Here is a 20,267-nt window from a genome sequence, read left to right on the forward strand (position 1 = left end):
CAAAGTTCCCTGCTGTAACTGGACCGAATAATTCACTCAGACTTCATTTCTATTTACACATCCAGCCGAGTGCTGACATTTATCTCATGTTACTCCATCTATTGTTCCAGTGAAAAGCTTAACTGAAGAGCTCAAATGAATGGACCACACGCGTATTGATCATCTGCCAAATCACAGCACCATGGGCATTATTGGTGGGCATGGGAACTCTGATATACTTAGGACTCCTGAATGGCTCCCATGCTCTTCATCAGCGGACAACTGTGTCTTGCCTTAGTTTATACTCAAGTGGGTTCAGATGGTCAGGAGAGCATCATTACGTGCATTTTCATCATGTTTTCACTCAAAAATATATAAAATATAGAAAGGAGTGGAGGTGATGTGACACACTGGCCCAGAATCCTGGTTTCCAATTCCTGCACTGGGTAGAACGTGTATAGAGTCAGTTTGGATTTACCACTGGATATTCTGGTTTTCATTTTAACTCTTTCAGGGCTAATTTTTTTTTCTTTTTTGTACCACGGCTGAATATTTTTCCAAAAGAAACACAAAACACAATGGTTTCAGACATAAATCAATACTACTACTAATTTATGACAAATGTCACATTGTTTTATGTTCCATGTGCCCCTACGGTATGTAAATTCACATACTTATGATATGCCTGTTTGTCTCATCACTCATAAGATGAAAGGAACGTTCTGGAAAAAAAACAGCTTGAAGTAGTCGAGTGGATGGGCAATCTATGGTGCCCACTGGCATGCCACATCGTTTGATGAAGTCCAGTCATCAGCTTGCCTCCCATAGATATATGAAGTATATATATATATATGCAGTCCGTTCAGGGTGAACATTGCTGTAGGCGTGTCAGCTACACAATCTGCAGATGCAGGTCCCTGTCTTTCATTTTCGATCTCCAGAACATAAAATCAGAGTTCAAAAAGTCAGTCCAGTTCAGTAATAATGTGTAAAAAATAAATGAATAAAATATACGCACGGACTATTTTGTTTTGCGCATTTGCTTCATTCTCTCGTCTGATGTCGGTGCCATTCTAGACATTGTTTACTCTACGCTACTTCCGTACACACAGGGAGTCGACGTAATGTCGGCCCTCCTAGCAAATTGGGTCTACCTATAGAGTAACGGTGAGTTTTATCGATGCTTACAGCTTTTTTCTGCCCTCTGCCCCGAATGTCAACTTTAGTCGACATCGGCCCTCAACCCCTTGTGTTGACAAAAGTCGACATCCGCCATTTAAAAGTTAAACAGGGTAGCCTGGCTGGTACCCCAACTCCTTCTTCAGACTCCCTTACATTCTGTCCGCTGCTCTCACTGGCTATTGCACATTTGGGCGAAATGATAGCGCAGCAGTTAGCAGTACTGCCACGTAGCTCCAAAAAGAAATTTTTATTTTGTGAGTAGTTTGTTTTGTGCATGTGCTTCATTCTCTCACTCAATGTCGATGCCTAGTCTAGTTGGTTACTCCTCGCTACTTACGCAAACACAGGGATTCGATGTGAAGTCAACGAGTCTTAGCGGTCCTCCTAGCGAAGAGGGTCTACCTATAGCGTATTGGTGAGTTGTCGACATTGACAGCTTTTTTTATGCCCTCTACCCCTGAATGTCGACTTTAGTCAACAGCCGCCCACATCCCCTTGGGTCGAGAAAAGTCGACATCCGCCATTAAAGAGTTAAAGAAGTGTGTGTGGGTGCGCGTGTGTGTGTGTGTGTTAGGTTAGTTGGCAATTCTGAATAACTCTGTGGAAATATCTTTGGGTGTGTGTTTACAGATAGACTGGCACCCTGCCCAAGGTGGGTTTCTGCATTGTCCCTAAACCTGCCAGGACAGACACATTCTTTGAATGTGTTTAGTGGATGGAAAGAATGAAAATGTATTTGAAAAAGAAAACTCAATGAAACAGATACTAGCCACCTTCTGATGGCAACAAATCATTTAGAAGCAATAATCTCTCTAGGAGCGGAGAAAATATTAGGGATGCTCACTCTGTGAATATTCTCGGTTATCCAGACGGGTACAAGATGTTATTCTGGTTAGAGTTCTTCTGTGTTACAAGACCAGTCCAACATATCATTGATGTGGACCCACAAGTACTGTAAGACTTGCACATCCACTACCTGAATGGTCACCTGGCATTGAGGTAATTCGGTATGGTGAAAAATCACCTAATAGACATAATGCATAAATCATGGTACACAACTCAAAAATAACAATAAAATACATCCATTTATACAGATGCATAACTCCTGGAGAACTCCTGGGTCCTATTTTTAACTCACATTTCAATAAATTGGTATTGGCAACCAGAACCTACCCTGAAATCATCCAATTTAAAGCATGAACCAGGCCAGGCCAAGTTGGGTCAGGTCAGGTTTCAAACTCTGGACCCCATAACAAGATCCATAACAAGACTGACAGTTAAGTTATTCCGGTTACCCTGGACATCAATTTCCCTTTTTAAAAAATGTTATGCTGCTTGGAGGTCCATGTGAACGACAGGTTGGACTGGTCTTCTCTCCTTTGCTGCTGCCTCCAGGGGGGCCCAGAGTGCACCCCATAACTGAGTTTGCCCATTTTTTTAATTAGCCTGTTGATTTGGTGGGCCTCTCCTGAAGTGATGCCACCAGCCCAGCACACCACACTGGCCATCACAGAGTTGAAAGAGATGTGAAGGATGTCACTTAATTCCCACCGTGATGCCCAGGCAGGTAACACTGTCCTAACCCCGACACAGAACAGGTAGGACATGAGTTTGCCACATAGCACGTGGTTTATTTACAAGTGCATTTTATAGCACAAAATAAAGCACAGTCCCTTTGTCCTCCACACAGGCTTTGTCCTCTTCCTCCCAACTCTGGCCCTTGATTCCTGGCAACCAGCCCCTTTTCTAGGGCACCAATAAGTTTCTTCCAGCAGCACTTCCGGGTGTGGTGGAAGTGCTGTCAAATAAGGCCCCGTAAATGTCCATGTGCCCCCTGGTGGTGGCCATGAACCCCAGCAAAGCTGAGCTTCTATGCTTCTATGTCGGTCCGGGGGAGAAACTTTCCCAGAAATACTCTCTCCCCCAGTTCTTCCATAACCAGGGCGGCCCCTGCCAGGTATGGGCCCCGACTGTCTGCCACATCACATTAAAGGAGAACAGTCTCCTGAGAAAAAAGGGCCCTTTCTTCTATAGTTCCTCTGTGTTATGAGACCAGTCCATCCTGTATTTGCTGTGGACCCCCAAGAGCTCAACCTCGATATCCAGTCTTTGAATAGTGACTGGACGTGGAGGCTCTCTGTTGCAGTGAAAGTCAATTACCAGTTCCTTGGTTATGCTGATGTTAAGTAGCAGACAATTCTCAAAGTTCTCCCCATGACTCTTCTCCTCTGTCTCATCCCCCTTATCAATTCACCCCACATGGGCAGAATCATCGGAGAATTTCTGCCGGCAACATGACCTGCTGTTAAAGGGACTTAAGAGAAAAGGATGCAGGCCTGTTCCTTGTTTAGGTCGATTTTGACAGGTTTATAATTGTGAGGATTGAAGTGGGGCAGAGGTGAGATGCCCAACAGCAGTGAAGACTTGGACTTTTCCTGTTAATAGGCATTTTGTTCTGGCATGTGTAGAGGTCCCTTTGCAAGTAGGGCCCCAGGGAGTGCACCCGAATCACTCTGATGTTAAATCCAGCCATGCTTGTGCCTAACACTGGTGGGATGTGGTCTGTCCCAGCTGACCCCAAATTGAGTTAAGCTGTATTAAGAATGTTTGGTTAGGTTATGTTAGGTTATATTCAAGTTGGCAGAGAACCTTTTGATCAAATTAGCTTGAGTTGGCATGTCCGGCTAATTTGCTTGCATGCCACACCCACCCATCCATAACAAGTCAAGTCAAGTCAAGTTGGGAAGCATGCAATGATATAGTGTGTTGCCATACCCACTATACGACGAAACAATTCGGTATCCTGGTTGGCAACCCCTTCAGGTATAAACGCGGTCCAGTCCCACCCTCCGGAAATGACCCTCTATCTGCCGCAGCCAGGTGTTATGTGAGCGACCCCTTAGCCTCGTCCAGCCACTCGGGTCCTCATCAATGAGGATCTTACGAGCTGGATCACCCTCGGGGAAATGCGCCACATGACCGTAGTGCCAACTATAACATTTGATTTAAACACAGAAAACGGAATAATGAAAATGAAGATAAAAAAATCTGTTATTGAATCAGTTCTGATTTGTTTCACTAAATGCCAATCTTGCCCATTGTAACTAGGCTTGAGGATTTTAGTCGGCACTAGACACATAAACACTCAGGCAACATGTTTTCGTGTCATTAATCACAGGTTAGGTCTGACAGGTCATTTTACGAAATAATTTACATCCATAGGAAAATCTGCCATTTCACCACTCGAAGAGAATTTCACAGCATGTGTCGGACTAAACCCACAATGTTCATCACTGCAGAAACGTCTTTTATGTGGAGTTAATGAGCCCCTCGATCCACAGTCTTCAGTTGTAGATTTCTGTTTCCCATTTGGCTGTGGTTTGAATTGAGGAAAACTCACTCTCTGATCAAATCTAATGTCTTCAGTATGTTCAACACCCCCCCAACTCAACTCAACCCTGACTGACGCCATTTTGGCCTTCGTGCTTTCATTGACTGCTTTATAAAAGACTCTTATTATACTTATTACTATAAGACGTACTCAGTGACATACACTAACATGTAGAGAGCATGGTGGCGCAGTAGTTAGTGCTTCTGCTTCACCAACCTTTTGTGTTCTGTCAGTGAACTGACAGATGAAGTTTTTGACCAAAGACCAGGACAAAACAAAACAAATAAAAAACATATAAAGTGATGCGAAACTGAAGCCCAATAAGGGTCAGGCAATGATTGTGGTCGAGAGAACAAGTGGGTCAAAATTAACTCTTTCAAGGCGGATGTTGACTTTTTTGTCGACATTCAGGGGTAGAGGACAGTAATCAGCTGTAGGCTTTGACAAAACTCTCCATTACATTTTAGTTGTTAGAAGGAACGTTCACTTCACGCTTTGACCTTCGATTCCCTGCGCGTGAGAAGAGTAGCGAAGAGCAAACAAAACCTCTAAAACGACATCAACTAATGCTTAAAGGATGAGGTTTTGAGATTATTACTGAGATTATCAGACTTTAATTTTGATGCAAGTGATCCGGAGATGGATAATGAAAGTCATTGTGATGCTGAATGAATTCAAAGACAGCCAGGCTGCTGGCCCACCGCGCATCCCTGCTGGCCATTGAGCCCTAAAAACAGGCGCACACAATATTAGATGTTTTATGCTGATTTATGTGTAACATCCACGCTTTGTGTGCTTTTCAGAAAACTTGGGAAAAAATCATCCCTCAATGAGTTAAAAGTACACAGTAGAAAACAGTACAAAGATCAACTATGAATACTTCATCAATGCTGTAGCAACGCTGGAAATGGACCTGACAACAGGAATAAACACTCAAATCATGATATTTTGTCCTTGGTTTGAAGATCCTGTTGCTTTTGATTAGGTCTTGTATTAGTGCAACATCAAAAGGCCAAGAAAGAGACTAAGCAGGTCCTAAAATACAGAAAGGCCAGAGCAGAATTCCCATATGTGTGGGTTGAGAGACACCCCAGGCAGCTTTGCCCTAAACTTAAAAGGCAGGCTCTCCAGTCTGGTCAGGTCCAACTAGGCTTTTAAAGTTAAGACAAACTCAAAATGTTCAGAACAGACCTTCTGAAGTTGATTGGAGAAGACCTCAATCGAAAGAGATCAAGAATTGTGAGGTCATAAATGGGGAAAAGTGCAACAGGGCAGCATAAAGCGATGGAAGATCAGAATCAGCAGGAGAATAAAACCAGAGCAAGTAGCAATTAGGATCAAGTGGTGGAGATTAGAAGAGGTAGGGCTTAGAAACAGGTTTAGGGAGAATGTTAGACATCTGAGGAATGGTTCGAGAAAAGTAGCAAAATTGTATCGAGAATAGGTAGGAGGACAGGAAGGAGACCACCTGGGGACAAAGAAACATGGACGTGGAACAGAGAGGTGCAGGTTGTGAAAAAGACTAAGAAGGAGGCAAAGATGAAATGATACCAATCAGAGAAGGAGGAAGAGAGAGAAATGTACAGGCTGACAAACAAGGAGGCAAAGACGGAAGTGGTAAGAGCCATGGAGGTGTATGAAAAAATGGATACAAAAGAAAGAGAGAGAAGGATTTTTAGAATAGCTAGATTTAGGAATAAGGCTGGAAAGAATTTGAGTCAGATAAAGCAAATGAAAGATGAGCAAGGTGTGGTCTTAAATAAGCGTGATGAGATCAAGAATGGATGGAAGAGGAACTCTAAAAAGCTGTTCAGTGAAGGAAATCCTGGGTAGTATTTAGGGATGGAGGCTCAAATGAAGAATGAGTACCAAGAACAAAGAGGGAGGCACTGAAAAGAATGAAAAAATGGAAAGGCAACAGGACCTGATGAAATAGCAGCAGAAGAGTGAAAGAGTTTAGGAGTGGAGGGAGCAGATGTGTTGTGGGATCAAATGAAGAAGATCTATGAATGGGGGAGAATACTAGAGGAGTGGAGGAGCAGAGTGATTGGACCCATGTATAAAGAGAAGGACAATATGTGGGATTGTAGAAACTACAGAGGGATAAAGCTGATGTCACATACAATGGAAATTTGGGAAAGGGTTATAGAGAGAAGGCTTAGGGAATAGACCACCATAAGGGAGGATCAGTCTGGTTTTATGCCAGGGAGAAAAACAACTGATGCAGTCTTTGCGTTGAAACAGTTCATAGAGAAGCAGTGAGAACAACAGAAAGGTTTACATGTGGTGTTTATTGATTTGGAGAAGGTTTATGATACGGTGTAATGTCAAGAGGTCTGGAGGTGCATGAGAGAGAAAGAAGGACCAGAGAAGTGTGTGAGGATTATCCAGGATATGTATGAGGGAGTGAGGACTCGGGTTAAGAAAAGTGTTGGGGTAACGGACAAGATACCAGTTAGAGGAGGTTCTGCACCAGGGTCTTCAGGAAGTCCTCACCTCTTTGATCTGCTTATGGATATGTTGAGTCATGAGATAAAACACCAGTCTTCCAGGTGTAGGCTTCTTGCTGATGGCATTGTGTTGTGTAGCACAAGAAAGGAAGAAGTGGAGAGGATGTTGGAGAAAGATTTTGGAAAATAGAAGGTTGAAGATAAATAGGAAGAAGACAGAATATATGAGGTTTAATGATGACCAGGATTCAGAGGTTTGCAGTGTTAAGGTAACATAAAAGATCAAAGTTAGAGTAAAGCTGCACCAGGGGTCTTCTTGAAGTATTTAATGCTTTGATTTGGTTATGGATGTGTTGATTCAGGAGGAAAAAGACGAATCACCCTGGTGCAGGCTTTGTGCTGATGACATTGTGGTGTGTAGCACCAGAAAAGAGGAAGTTGGAAGGATGGAGAAGAACTTTGGAAGATACAGAATTAAAGATAAACATAAAGAAGACCAATTAATGATGATCAGAAATCAGAAGTCAGCCTGCAGAGACAGCAGGAGTGGATGCATTTAAATATCTAGGATCAGTGGTAGACGATGATGGAGAATTAGACACAGAGATAACACAGAGAGTGCAGTGTGGATGGAACAATCAGAAGAAGGTATCAGGAGTATTGTGTGGAATTAAGGCGACGGTTAAAGGTCAGGTTTTTAAGGCAGTTGTAAGACCAGCAATGATGTATGGAGATGAGACGTGGGCAATAAAGGGAGCACAGCAGGAGAAAGTATGAGACGGATGTGTGGAGTTACACAAAAGGAAAGAATAAGAAATGAGACAATCAGTGGGACAACAAAAGTGGGAGAGATGTCTAAGAAAGGAAAGGAAAGTAGGATGTACAAGTGAGAAAGAGAGACAATGAATATGTGGCCAAAAGAGTGATGGAAATAAAAGTCCAGTGGAAGAGAAAGCAAGGAAAGCCAAAATGAAGGTGGATGGATGAAGCTGAATATGATCTGAAAGAAAAGGCTTTGACAGGCAAGGAGGTGCAGAACCGAGCTGATTGGAGAAGCCCCACATAGAAGTGAGAAAAGATGAACAGGAAAGAAGAAGCTCAGAAAGGTCCTTCATGAGAGAGGATACCCAGAAACCTCTGGCCTTCGGGACAAAAACAAAAAATGTGTTAAGCAAAGAAAAAGATCAAAAACAGACAATGAAGACAGTGAAAAGATAACCACAAATGGAACACATAAAAAGACAGTTCAAGGCAAACAAGTCTGATGTGAAATCCAAAAGCAGAAAAACAATAACAGCAAATATTCAGAATTTAGAACTCTAAACTGGGGTTCAAATCTTTGTTTAATGTCTTCTTTGTTTATTTTCAATTTTTTTGTTTGCCCAAAGAGCTCAGTTTTTGTTTCATCTGACCAGGGAATATTTTTCCTTTTTCTTATTTATATTTCTTTGTATTTTTCTTAGTATTTAATTTTGTGTTTGTCAACGATGTTGAGGAAAGTGTTAAATCTGAGCCAGACGCCTTGGACCTTGCTTGCCTGCCTTGACATAAGTGAGTATTAGGATGGAAGAGAAAAGTCTTGGTCGTTGGCTTCAGTGATGTCAAAGTGCAGGACATTTCTTTTCTTGCCACCTCATGTGAATATAATTTAAACATTTACTGAAGTAACGTGAGAATCTGACTTGTCTCTCAACAACAACAGCAGCATTTATTTATTTCTATAGCACATTTTCATACAAGTGGTGTAGTTCAAAAGTGCTTTACAAGATGAAGAAAGAATAGTTTATACAAAATAAAAATAAGATTAGGCAATATTACATAACAAAAAATAAAGTAAAGTCTGATGACCAGGAGGCCAGATAAAACAAAACAAAAATAAAATTCCAGAGGGCTGGAGGAAAAAAACAAAATCTGCAGGGGTCCCAAGGCCACGAGACCACCCAGCCCTCACTGGACATTCTACCTAACATCATTCAGTCTTCATGGTTTTCAGGCTTCACGTGGAAGAATTAGATGATGGTGGTCATGTGGACCTCTGGCCTTCCATCCATCAATGTAGGGACAGCATGGTGCCCTGATCAGGTGGTGGTGGCGCAGATCGCAACAACACAGAAAACCAGACAAACAACAACAGCAACATTTATTTCTATAGCACATTTTCATACAAATAATGTAGCTCAAAGTGCTTTACATAATGAAGAAAAGAGAAATAAAAGACAAAGTAAGAATTAGAATAAGACAACACTAATTAACATAGAATAAGAGTAAGGTCCAATGGCCAGGGAGGATAGAAAAAACAAAAAAAAACTCCAGACAGCAGGAGAGAAAAAATAAAATCTGCAGGGGCTCCAGGCCACAAGACCGCCCAGTCCCCTCTGGGCATTCTACCTAACATAAATGAAACAGTCCTCTTTGGATTTAGGGTTCTCATGGAAGGACTTGATGATGATGGTCATGTAGATGTCTGGCTTTTAATCTATCAATGTAGGAACATCACGGTGCTTTGATTAGGTGGTGGCGGCGCAGATCGCCACCACAGAAAACTAAGAAAAGAAACAGAAGAGAGAGTAGAGGTTAGTACGGGTTTTAGAGCCACCATGAATAGTTATTATAATGAATTGAAAATACAGTGTATCAGGATTAAACTAAAGTGAAGTTATGAGAAGGCCATGTTAAAGTAATGTGTTTTCAGCAGTGTTTTAAAGTGCTCTACTGTACTAGCCTGGCAAATTCCTATTGGCAGGCTATTCCAGATTTTAGGCGCATAACAGCAGAAGGCCGCCTCACCACTTCTTTTAAGTTTAGTTCTTCCAATTCTAAGGAGACACTCATTTGAAGATCTGAGGTTACGATTTGGAATATAACGTGTCAGACATTCCGATATATAAGATGGAGCGAGATTATTTAAGGCTTTATAAACCATATGCAGAATTTTAAAGTCAATTCTGAATGACACAGGTAACCAGTGTAGTGACATCAAAACTGGAGAAATGTGTTCAGATTTTCTTTTCCTAGTTAGGATTCTAGCAGCTGCATTCTGCACAATTTATATCTTTTTTGGGTAGTCCTGAGAGGAGTGCGTTACAGTAATCTAGCCGACTGAAAACAAAAGCGTGAACTCATTTGTCTTGCAAAGTTATAAGGGATCTGATATTTTCTATATTTCTTAACTGAAAAATGCTGTCCTGGTAATCTGATTAATATGTCATTTCAAATTTAGGTCAGAGCCAATAATGATCCCTAATGGGCAAACATTTCTCATACCAGAAAACAAACAGCCGTTGTACTTCCAATATGCCTTGCATAGAACAAACAGTCATTACTCAAACACCATTTTGTTCAGTCTGCAGCTTCCTCATATCAGGACTCTCCTGTGCTGTGTTCCTTTACGCTTACCTTACATACTGTTGATTCAGAAAGTATTCAGACCCCTTCACTTTCTGCACACTTTATTGTGCTGCAGATTTAATTCTAAATGGATCGATTTGCCGTTTTTGCCTATAATGACAAAGTAAAACATCAAAACTTGAAATCTCTCATTCCTATAAGTTTTCAGACACTTACTTCAGTACTTTCTAGAAGTCCCTTAAGTAGAAATGACAACTTTGAGTCATCTTGGACGTATGTGTCTACAAGATTTGCACTCTCTGGATGTGAGTAGTTTATTTCTCATCTTTGCTTGCAGATCCTCTCAAACTCCATTGGACTGGGTGGGAAGCGTCTGTATAACTGCCACCTTTAGGTCTCACCACAGATGTTCTATGGGGTTTAAGTCTGGGCTTTGGCTGGACCACTCAAGGACAGTCAGAGACTTGTGCCGAAGCCACTGAGGATTTATCTTGGCTGTATGCTTCAACTCATTGTCATGCTGTCATGCTAAGCGGTTGTGGTTATGTGCACTCTTGAGACGGTTTTCTTCAAGGTCCTCTTTGTATTTGACTGCATTCATCCTTCCCTCAATTCTGACTAGTCTCTCTCTCCCTGCCCCCCATAGGATGATGCTGCCATGCCACCATCTTGCTTCACTGTAGGGATGCTATTAGGCAGGTGATGAGCAGTCCTTGGTGTTCGCCAGACATCTTAATGTAGTTCTGCCGAAAAAGTTCCATTTTTGTCTCATCAGACCAGGGAATTTGTTTCTCTATGCTCTCAGAGTCCTTTAAATGCTTTTTGGCAAACTCCAAGCGGGCCTTTTACTCAAGAGTGACTGCCATCTGATTGATGGAGTGCTGCTGAGATAGTTGTCCTTCTGACAGGTTCTCCTGTTTCAGCGGAGAACTTCTGAAGCTCTGTTTGAGTGGCCGCTGTGTTCTTGTTCACCTCTCTGACTAAGGCCTTGCTTGCTCAGTTGCTCAGACTGGCCACAGGACCGACTCTACGAACAACAACAAAAATGGTGGGTCTTTATGCAAAACATCAAACATTATACAAATGTGGGATAGGCTTGTACATAAAGCTTGATTATTTTAAGTGTATAGAGAAACTACCATGTTTTGGAGGATTAAAAAATGTTAATTGTGGGTGAGACTAGCATCAAAAAGTGAGTAATGACAACAGTCTCTGTGGCTGGGCCACTCAAGGACAGTCCAAGAGTTGTGCCAAAGCCACTGCAGCATTGTCTTGGCTCTATGCTTCAACTCACTGTCGTGCTTAAAGGTGAACTGTCACCCTGGTCCGAGGTTGTGTTCACTCTCAAGAAGGTTTTCTTCAAGCTCCTCTTTGTAATTGACTGCATTCATCCTTCCCTCAATTCTGACTAGTCTCCCTCTCCCTGCCTACCCTATAAAATGATGCTGCTATTAGGCAGGTGATGAGCAGTCCTTGGTCTTCACCAGACATCCTAATTTAGAATTTAACTTAACTTAGAATTTGTTTCTTCATGCTCTCAGAGTCCTTTAAATGCTATTTGGCAAACTCCAAGTGGGCCTTTTACTCAAGAGTGACTACCGTCTGATTGATGGAGTGCTGCTGAGATAGTTGTCCTTCTGACAGGTTCTCCTATTTCAGCGGAGAACTTCTGAAGCTCTGTTCGAGTGGCCGCTGTGTTCTTGTTCACCTCCCTGACTAAGGCCTTTCTTGCCCAGTTGCTCAGACTGGCCACAGGGTCGGCTCTACGAACAACAACAAAATGGGCGGATCTTTATGCAAAATATCATACTTTATGCAAATGTGGGATAGGCTTGTTCATAAAGCTTGATTATTTTAAGTGTATAGGGAAAAATACCATGTTTTGGAGAATTAAAAAATGTTAATTTTGGGTAGGGTGGCATGGTGGCGCAGTGGTAGCGCTGCTGCCTCAGAGTTAGGAGACCTGGGTTAGTTTCCCGGGTCCTCCATGTGTGGAGTTTGCATGTTCTCCCCGTGTCTGCGTGGGTTTCCTCCTACAGTCCAAAGACATGCAGGTTAGGTGCATTGGCAATCCTAAATTGTCCCTAGTGTGTGTGCTTGTGTGTGTCCTGCGGTGGGCTGGCACCCTGCCCGGGGATTTGTTCCTGCCTTGTGCCCTGTGGTGGCTCCAGCAGACCCCTGTGACCCTGTGTTAGGATATAGCGGGTTGGAAAATGACTGACTGACTGACTAATTTTGGGTAAGGCTAGCATCAAAAGTGAGCAATGACGACAGTCTCTGTGTCAGACATCTGCTGATTGCTTTCTTTTAACACCAGTTAACTGTGTTAGTGTGACACGACGCAGGGTTGGGAATTAACTCTTTGAGGGTTGAATATTTTTTCCAAAGCTCAGTTTTCTTAAAAGTGCACAAAGCAATGGTTTCACACATAAATCTACTGCTACGCAGTGATGTGGCTGCTGTCTGGCGGCTCAAGGGCCAGCAGAAATGTATGGTGAGCTGGCAGCCTGGCTGTTTTCATGCAGCAGGTGGGTAGTGATGGCAGTTGCAGTGTGATGCAATATGGCCTGTAACTCTTGTCAGCATAAGTGGCTGACCTCCCAGGTGAACATTGTTGTTGACAGTGTCGTGTTCAGCTGGGGAGCAATTGGCTAATGCTGGTACATCCATGGAGTATTTTGCTCTTTGCATTCGCTTTGGTCTCTCGCCACATGTTGATGCTATTTTAGAGGCTACTTCTACATGTGCAGGAAATCTGAGATCAAATCAATGAAGCTAATTTTCCTTCTAGCAAAAAGAGTCAAACTAAAATGTAACGGCAGGTTTTGTTGCAGCTTACAGATGATTACAGTCCTGTACCCCTGAATTTCAACAAGAGTCGACATCCGCCCTGAAGAGTTAAGGGAGAAGCGGAGGTTAAAGGGATGGAGACAGGCAGGCAGGCAAGCAAGCCAACGAGAGAGGAAGTGAGTGTGAGCCGGTGCTTGTTGAAAGAAAGCCCCAGAGAAGAGCGTGTGTGGCCAGCGCTCAGGCAGGGGGGGCTAAGGGGTCACTCCAGGTAGCAGGAGCATCCATCATGCTCAGGTGTGTGCCTTGGAGGAGCCATGAGTTGGCAGCGGTGGGAACACCATGCTGCCAACTGGATGGAGCCTTTCAGCAGCGGTAGGTGCAGAGCACAAAGGACTCGGAGGTCCCCAATTCCACAGTGGAGACCCAGGCCAAAACAAAAGGTGGAACTTCTCCTTGGACTGCAAGGTCTGAAAAGTGCAAGTCAAGGAGATGTCAGTTGTAAAGGGGCACTGGGGCTCTGACTTTTCAGGACAGTTTTCTTGTCTGTGTTTTTAACTTTGTTTCTATGGATCGACACACACGTGGGAATGCGAGGCAGCTAAAGGGCTTGAATGAAAGTAATACCATGCCAGACCTGTGGGGGCGTTGTGCGCTGACCCTTTTTCTCACTTCTCTGCAGACCAGTTACAGGAAATTCCACCTGTCTCTGATGGTGTCACTTCTGGTTCCGGCCCCATGTATGACCTCACTTCCAGTTCAGGCTCCGAGTACGTCATTCCCTGTGATTTGCTTTAAACCGCCATCTTTTCCAAACCAAATCAGTTCTGTTTTGGACTCGACCCCGTACACTTCAGTGTGCTCAAAAATCCATTTGCAGCCAGGAACAATATACGGGTGGCTGCCCCAAACCTTTTTTTTTTGCATGACTCCTTGTATTGTCTTTGTCAGGATCTTCTATTTATTGGCTCTAACCTCCACTCTGAACACTTCGCTTTATTGGATTGTTTGTTTATTATGAATTTTGCACTGCACTTTGAACACTTGTTTGGTTGATTTACTTCAGCTTTAAAATAAAAGCACTGAACACCTTTGTGTCTAACACTTGCAGTGTGTTGTGTGTATGTGTGTGTCGTCATCTGCTTGGCCCATCCGGTTGCGGTATCGACGGCGTCGGGTTCAAGAGGCTCCCAAAACAGAAGTGGAAGGGTGGAGCCGACCCACACCATCACCGTGCTACGCTGCAGTTTTTCTCAAGGAGTTTTTTTCCGCAAGGTTTCAGGAAGTTGAAACGTAACTGAACAAGTGGTACGATGTCTACAATTGTGTTGTTTTCTTATTCAAATGTTCTTCTGCTTGTGCATTGTGCGCTAATTATTATAAACCAGTAACGGCGCATGAAGTTATCTCACAGTGAATACACTTGATTTGACCATTCCTAGTCTTCATCCTCTTTCTCTGTACGTTTAGCTTTCGTTTGCTCAGAGGTTGATGCGCTTCTTGCTTCCTGAGCAGCTCTTCTTTTCTCTGTGAAAGAAACATTAACTGCTTGCAAGCTACTTAGGGTAAATAGCTGACAAAGCCTTTTCGCTATAACAGCAAGTTGTTCATACAAGCGTCTGTCATAAGACGGTGCAGTAAGCTGACCCAGGAAAATTTCCAGTTTCTTTAGAAATGTGTCTGTTCGACACAGGAAAGATGACCTTTCCTTCTTTAGGGCCCATTAGCGTAATAAAATAAAATGCTTAAGTAAATGATATTATGCTTTTTTGTTATAACTAAGGGGACGGAGAAGGAACAAGAAATTTGAAAAGACATAAAATGTAACTTTGGTCTTCTGCCTTGCAATGTAGAGTACAAGTACTCATCTGTAACTGAATAAAAATCTCATTGATTGAACTTCCTGTCTTTCTCCCGGGGTTTTCTTCCACATCTCCACCCTAGCAGCCTGCTGCTTCTCTTCTTTTGTTGGCATCTTTTCACATTAAAACTGATCAAGTTTTAGTAATGTTAAAAAGGCAAGTTTACAGGGAGATATTATAGTCATGGGGGACTTTAATTATCCAAATATTAACTGGGATAACCTTGCAGATGGAGGAGCACAAGAGCAGGAGTTTTTAGAAGTAATCAGCGACTGTTTTTTAACACAGCATGTTAAAGCAGCAACATGTGGTGAAGCCTTTCTGGATTTAGTATTCTGTAATAATCAGGATAGAATTGAGGGTCTAGAGGTGATTGAACCACTAGGGTCAAGTGACCATAATGTAATACAATTCTCAGTATTTTGTAAGAGTACAGATGCAAAGACTAAAATTGTTAAGTTGAACTTTAGTAGGGCTAATTTTGAGCAGATGAGACAAAGTCCAAGTAGAATAGACTGGGATAAGCTTTTAAATGTGGAGACAGTCGAGGAGCAGTGGAACAGGTTTAAAAATGTTTTACATGTAATGCAGGACAGATACATACCTAAATTTGGAATTAATAGGAAACTAAAAAAAACTCCACAATGGATTAATAAAGATTTAAAAAAGAAGTTGCAAAGGAAAAACTGCTGTATAAGGCATATAAGACTAATGACTGCAAAGAGAATGTAGAGCGTATGAGAACATGAGGGCAACCTTTAAGAAGGATATCAGCGAGGATAAAAGACAGTTGGAGAGGAATATAGCAGATAAGGCGAAAGAAGACCCCAAGAGATTCTTTCAGTATTTTAGTAGTAAAAGAACAGTTAAGGAGGAGGTCAAGTTCATCAGGAATAGTAAAGGGAATTAAAAGATACAGACAATGAAATAGCAGATGCACTAAACTTACATTTTTTGAGGTGTTTACAAGTGAGCAAGTGGATAACCTCAGAGGTAACAACTACTAAGGAGGTACTGAGGGATTTGGAAATTGTAGAGAGAAGTGCTGCTCAGATTAAATAAGATGAAATCAAACAAATCACCAGGCCCAGATAATATTTATCCTGTGTTCTTAAGGAGGCTAGTGAGTACATATATAAACCATTGACACATATTTTTAGGAAGTCACTGTGCACTGGAGAGATTCCAAGGACTGGAAAATGGCAAATATCATGCCATTATATAAAAAGGGTGACAGGGCAGATCCAAGCAACTATAGGCCAGTAAGCTTAACATGCATCACAGGAAAATTAATGGAAGGAATTATTAAGGATAAGATTGAGCAACACATGGCAAGGACAGGAGTTATTCTGAACAGTCAGCATGGGTTCAGAAGAGGGAGGTTGTTTTACTAACATGTTGGAATTCTATGAGGAGGCAACAAAAGGATACGATCAAAGTGGAGCTTATGATATTATTTATCTGGACTTTCAGAAAGCATTTGATAAGGTGCCACATGAGAGGTTGGGCATCAAGTTAAAAGAAGTGGGAGTTCAGGGTGATGTTTTTAGATGGGTGCAGAATTGGCTCAGACACAGGAAGCAGAGGGTGATGGTGCGAGGAACCTCATCAGAACTGGCGATGTTAAGAGTGGTGTTCCACAGGGGTCAGTGCTAGGGCGCTGCTATTTTAATATATATAAATGATTTAGATAGGAATATAAGTAACAAGCTGGTTAAGTTTGCAGATGATACCAAGATAGGTGGATTAGCAGATAATTTGGAATCCGTTATATCATTACAGAAGGACTTGGATAGCATACAGGCTTGGGCAGATTTGTGGCAGATGAAATTTAATGTCAGTAAATGTAAAGTATTACACATAGGAAGTAAAAATATTAGGTTTGAATACACAATGGGCGGTCGGAAAATCGAGAGTACACCTTATGAGAAGGATTTAGGAGTCATAGTGGACTCTAAGCTATCAACTTCCCAACAGTGTTTAGAAGCCATTAAGAAGGCTGACAGAATATCAGGTTATATAGCACTATGTGGAGTACAAGTCCAAGGAGGTTCTGCTCAACCTTTATAACACACTGGTGAGGCCTCATCTTGAGTTCTGGGTGCAGTTTTGGTCTCCAGGCTACAAAAAGGACAGAGCAGCATCAGAGAAGAGCAACTAGGCTGATTCCAGGGCTACAGGGGTTGAATTATGAGGAAAGATTAAAAGAGCTGAGCCTTTACAGTTTAAGCAAAAGAAGATTAAGAGGTGACATGATTGAAGTGTTTAAAATTATGAAGGGAATTAGTACAGTGGATCGAGACTTGTATTTTAAAATGAGCTCATCAAGATCATGGGGACACAGTTGGAAACTTGTTAAGGGTAAATTTCGTACAAACATTAGGAAGTTTTTCTTTACACAAAGAACGATAGACACTTGGAATAAGCTACCAAGTAGTGTGGTAGACAGTAAGACGTTGGGAACTTTCAAAACTTGACTTGATGTTTTTTGAAAGAAATAAGTGGATAGGACTAGCGAGCTTTGTTGGGCTGAATGGCCTGTTCTCGTCTAGAGTGTTCTAATGTTCTATGTCAGTGTTTGTGTTGCAAGAACTTAGTACGTTTTCTTTAATTTTTCACTTAAGCTAGCACTTAAGTCTTAAATCTGCCTCAAGAATGATTTAAGATATGAAGAGGTAGGGAAAGTGACAGCAAAGATGGTAGGGATGAGAACGACGCCCGTACACATGTGCCACACTGCCCTCCTGCTGGCCGAGAGTTGATTCTACAATAAAATAAAATAAAAATAAAACAGGAATAACCTTGGAGGTAAATCTTCACCCTGAAAGTAGACAGTAGACATCACATAGTATATGTGTACCAAATTTCAGGTCAATAGTTCAAACGGGTTGCAAGCTACAGGTGATTAAAAATCCTGGACAGACAAACGAGCAGCCACATTAGGGTATTATGTTAGAGGACAAGTTTCTTGAATAATTATTCACAAATTCTTTTAGAACTTAGATCAAATTTGATAAGATAGACTCGAACCACTTTATGATGATTTCCACTGTAGAAATAATTTTGGCTTATGATCAGTTTTCAATGGTTTAACTTCCTGTCACAAGAGATTACCATGTGGAATGTTTCTCTTTCAGTTTCTGCCTTCTGAGCAAGAACGTGTCTGAGTGGATTTATGTGCCTTTGGTTCCTAAATAATGAGGAACATGAAACTAGAAGAACCCTGAATGCAAAAAACAGAAGACATCTTTGTGATTGGAGAGGCGCTCTTCTACACTCCATCCCTAATTAAGAGCCAAGTCTACCTGCTAGTGGAGTGGTGAACAGCAGATCAGCTCCCGGCACCATGTTGACGTTGTTGATATGCCTTTGGTGTGTAATGGACGGTGTGGATGGCACTTTTATTACAGTCAACAGGGGCCTGAAGGTGACAAAAGGCCAATCTGCTTTTTTGATGACGGACGATCTACAATTTGATATCCCCAAAGAGAAAGATGCCTGCAAAGTGGAGGTCATCACCAATGAGCCCATCACTCAACGTGTGGGGAAGCTCACGCCATTGGTAAGTCTACCCTTCTTTTCTTGTAGCTTTATGCCACAAAGGTTGATGAAGTGAGTGTTAATAGAAGTGGGGATCCTAAACTGTTATTTGCTTAAAGAAATTCTGTGTGGAATTTTCCTAGTAGTCTGGGTACTCCAAGTTTCTTCTGGCTATGCAACTGCCTTGCAGTAAAGAGATCATGGGTTCGCGTCCCGGGACCTCCATTTGTGTCTCTCTCTCGCCTCTTCACCAGCTAACAGCTAATGTATGGTGAGCATATTGGCATAAAAATGGCTTCCATTGCATCATCCAGGTGGATGCCACACATTAGTGGTGGTTGAAGTGGCTCCCCACTCATTAAGAAAAGCACTTTAAGTAGTCAGAAAAGCCCTATATGAGGGGGTACCCAATATGAGTCTCCTTAAAAATTAATCTCCACTTATGAATATAAAAACATCACAAATGCATTTGCATCTTGTCATTTTGCTTCACCACATCGAACCATTCATCAAACATCAAAGCAGACACATCGATTCTGTAGGATCAGCAAAGTGGTTTTCTATCACATGTAGATAGTTAACAGAGACTCTGACGTCATGTTCCGACTTGAACACATTGCGCCCCTTGAATTTTTTCCTGGTACTACAACTCGCTCACGCGTTACATTAATTTTCTGTCAAATGAATGCTGGGAACATGTGGCAGCCATGATGCGTGCATGTGACGTATAAACCAGCCCTTAGAGTGGATGTGTGGCTAGGAGATGGAGGTGACACCCTGAATGAATTCCTCAGCAGACACAGTAAGACAGTGTGAGTCTGCTCCAGGCTCCCTCTTCCCATTTGGTAGCGTCTTGAACCCGACACCATCAATAGTCATGACCGGGATAAGCTATGCAATGAGGATACCAAACAAAGCAAGGGGAAGGCGCAGAAGTGCTCAGTACTTTTATTAAACAATACAAATCAAAGCAAGTGTTCCAAAAGTGCAGTGCTCCCAAAAAGTTAACAAATAAATAATCCATAAAATCAGATAAAGTGTGGAGGTAAAAATCTAAATAAATAAATCCATTAAAAAGCAGAAGTTAAAAACAGTCACTGGCTCCGTCATGTTCTTTTCAGAGTCTGATGATCAAAGCCCACCTCCTTCTTCATCTCCCCAGCTCACCCATAACTCACTCAGCCGGTGGAGGCTAGGCAGCCATGATCTTCAACCCCACCCCTGTCGGCGTCTGCAAGACCGTCCGAGGTTGGATCTCCTCCCATCATCCTTCACGCACCCACAGGTCATCAGCCCAACAGAGTGTAATTGCAGATCGCATTATCTATGAGGTCAGTCATGTAATGCCCCAACATCACAAAACGCCCTCAACGTCAGTCATGAAACACCCATCAAGTTAGACTATGGTTAACATTAGGGCCCCGTTACACTAAGGTTAAGATTAGGGTTATCTGACTCAAAGGGCGTTTCATGATTGACATTATAGACATTACCTGACCAATATCATTAGGTGTTTCAGGCTGCAGTTCGACCCTTCTCCATCAGCCACACTCACCCCACTCCACACATTTGACCAGAGGGGTGAACCAACCCCTAGAGCGCCAAAACCTACACTCCTGCGCAGGTCCTCTGTTTGTGCTGCCTTCCCTCTCTAGGTGGTCGAATCGTCCTGCCAGAGACTGCTCTTCACTCTCTTTGTAACCTCTGAACTTTTTCTGTCTTTTTTTT

The 20,267-nt window shown here is 42.3% G+C and overlaps 1 protein-coding gene across 3 annotated transcripts in view; it reads left to right on the plus strand.

Moving 5' to 3' along the window:
* Positions 1-20,267, plus strand: part of frem1a (Fras1 related extracellular matrix 1a) — a 265,444-nt gene that overhangs the window by 59,944 nt on the left and 185,233 nt on the right. For all 3 annotated transcript variants that reach the window (XM_039758260.1, XM_039758263.1, XM_039758261.1), the window contains exon 2: positions 18,137-18,561. In XM_039758260.1, the coding sequence (XP_039614194.1) occupies positions 18,346-18,561 (216 nt within the window). In that variant the 5' untranslated portion in view covers positions 18,137-18,345. The remainder of the gene's footprint in view (positions 1-18,136; positions 18,562-20,267) is intronic.

This window comes from Polypterus senegalus, chromosome 7 (genome assembly GCF_016835505.1).
Source record: "Polypterus senegalus isolate Bchr_013 chromosome 7, ASM1683550v1, whole genome shotgun sequence".
Classification (NCBI taxonomy): Eukaryota; Metazoa; Chordata; class Cladistia; order Polypteriformes; family Polypteridae; genus Polypterus; species Polypterus senegalus.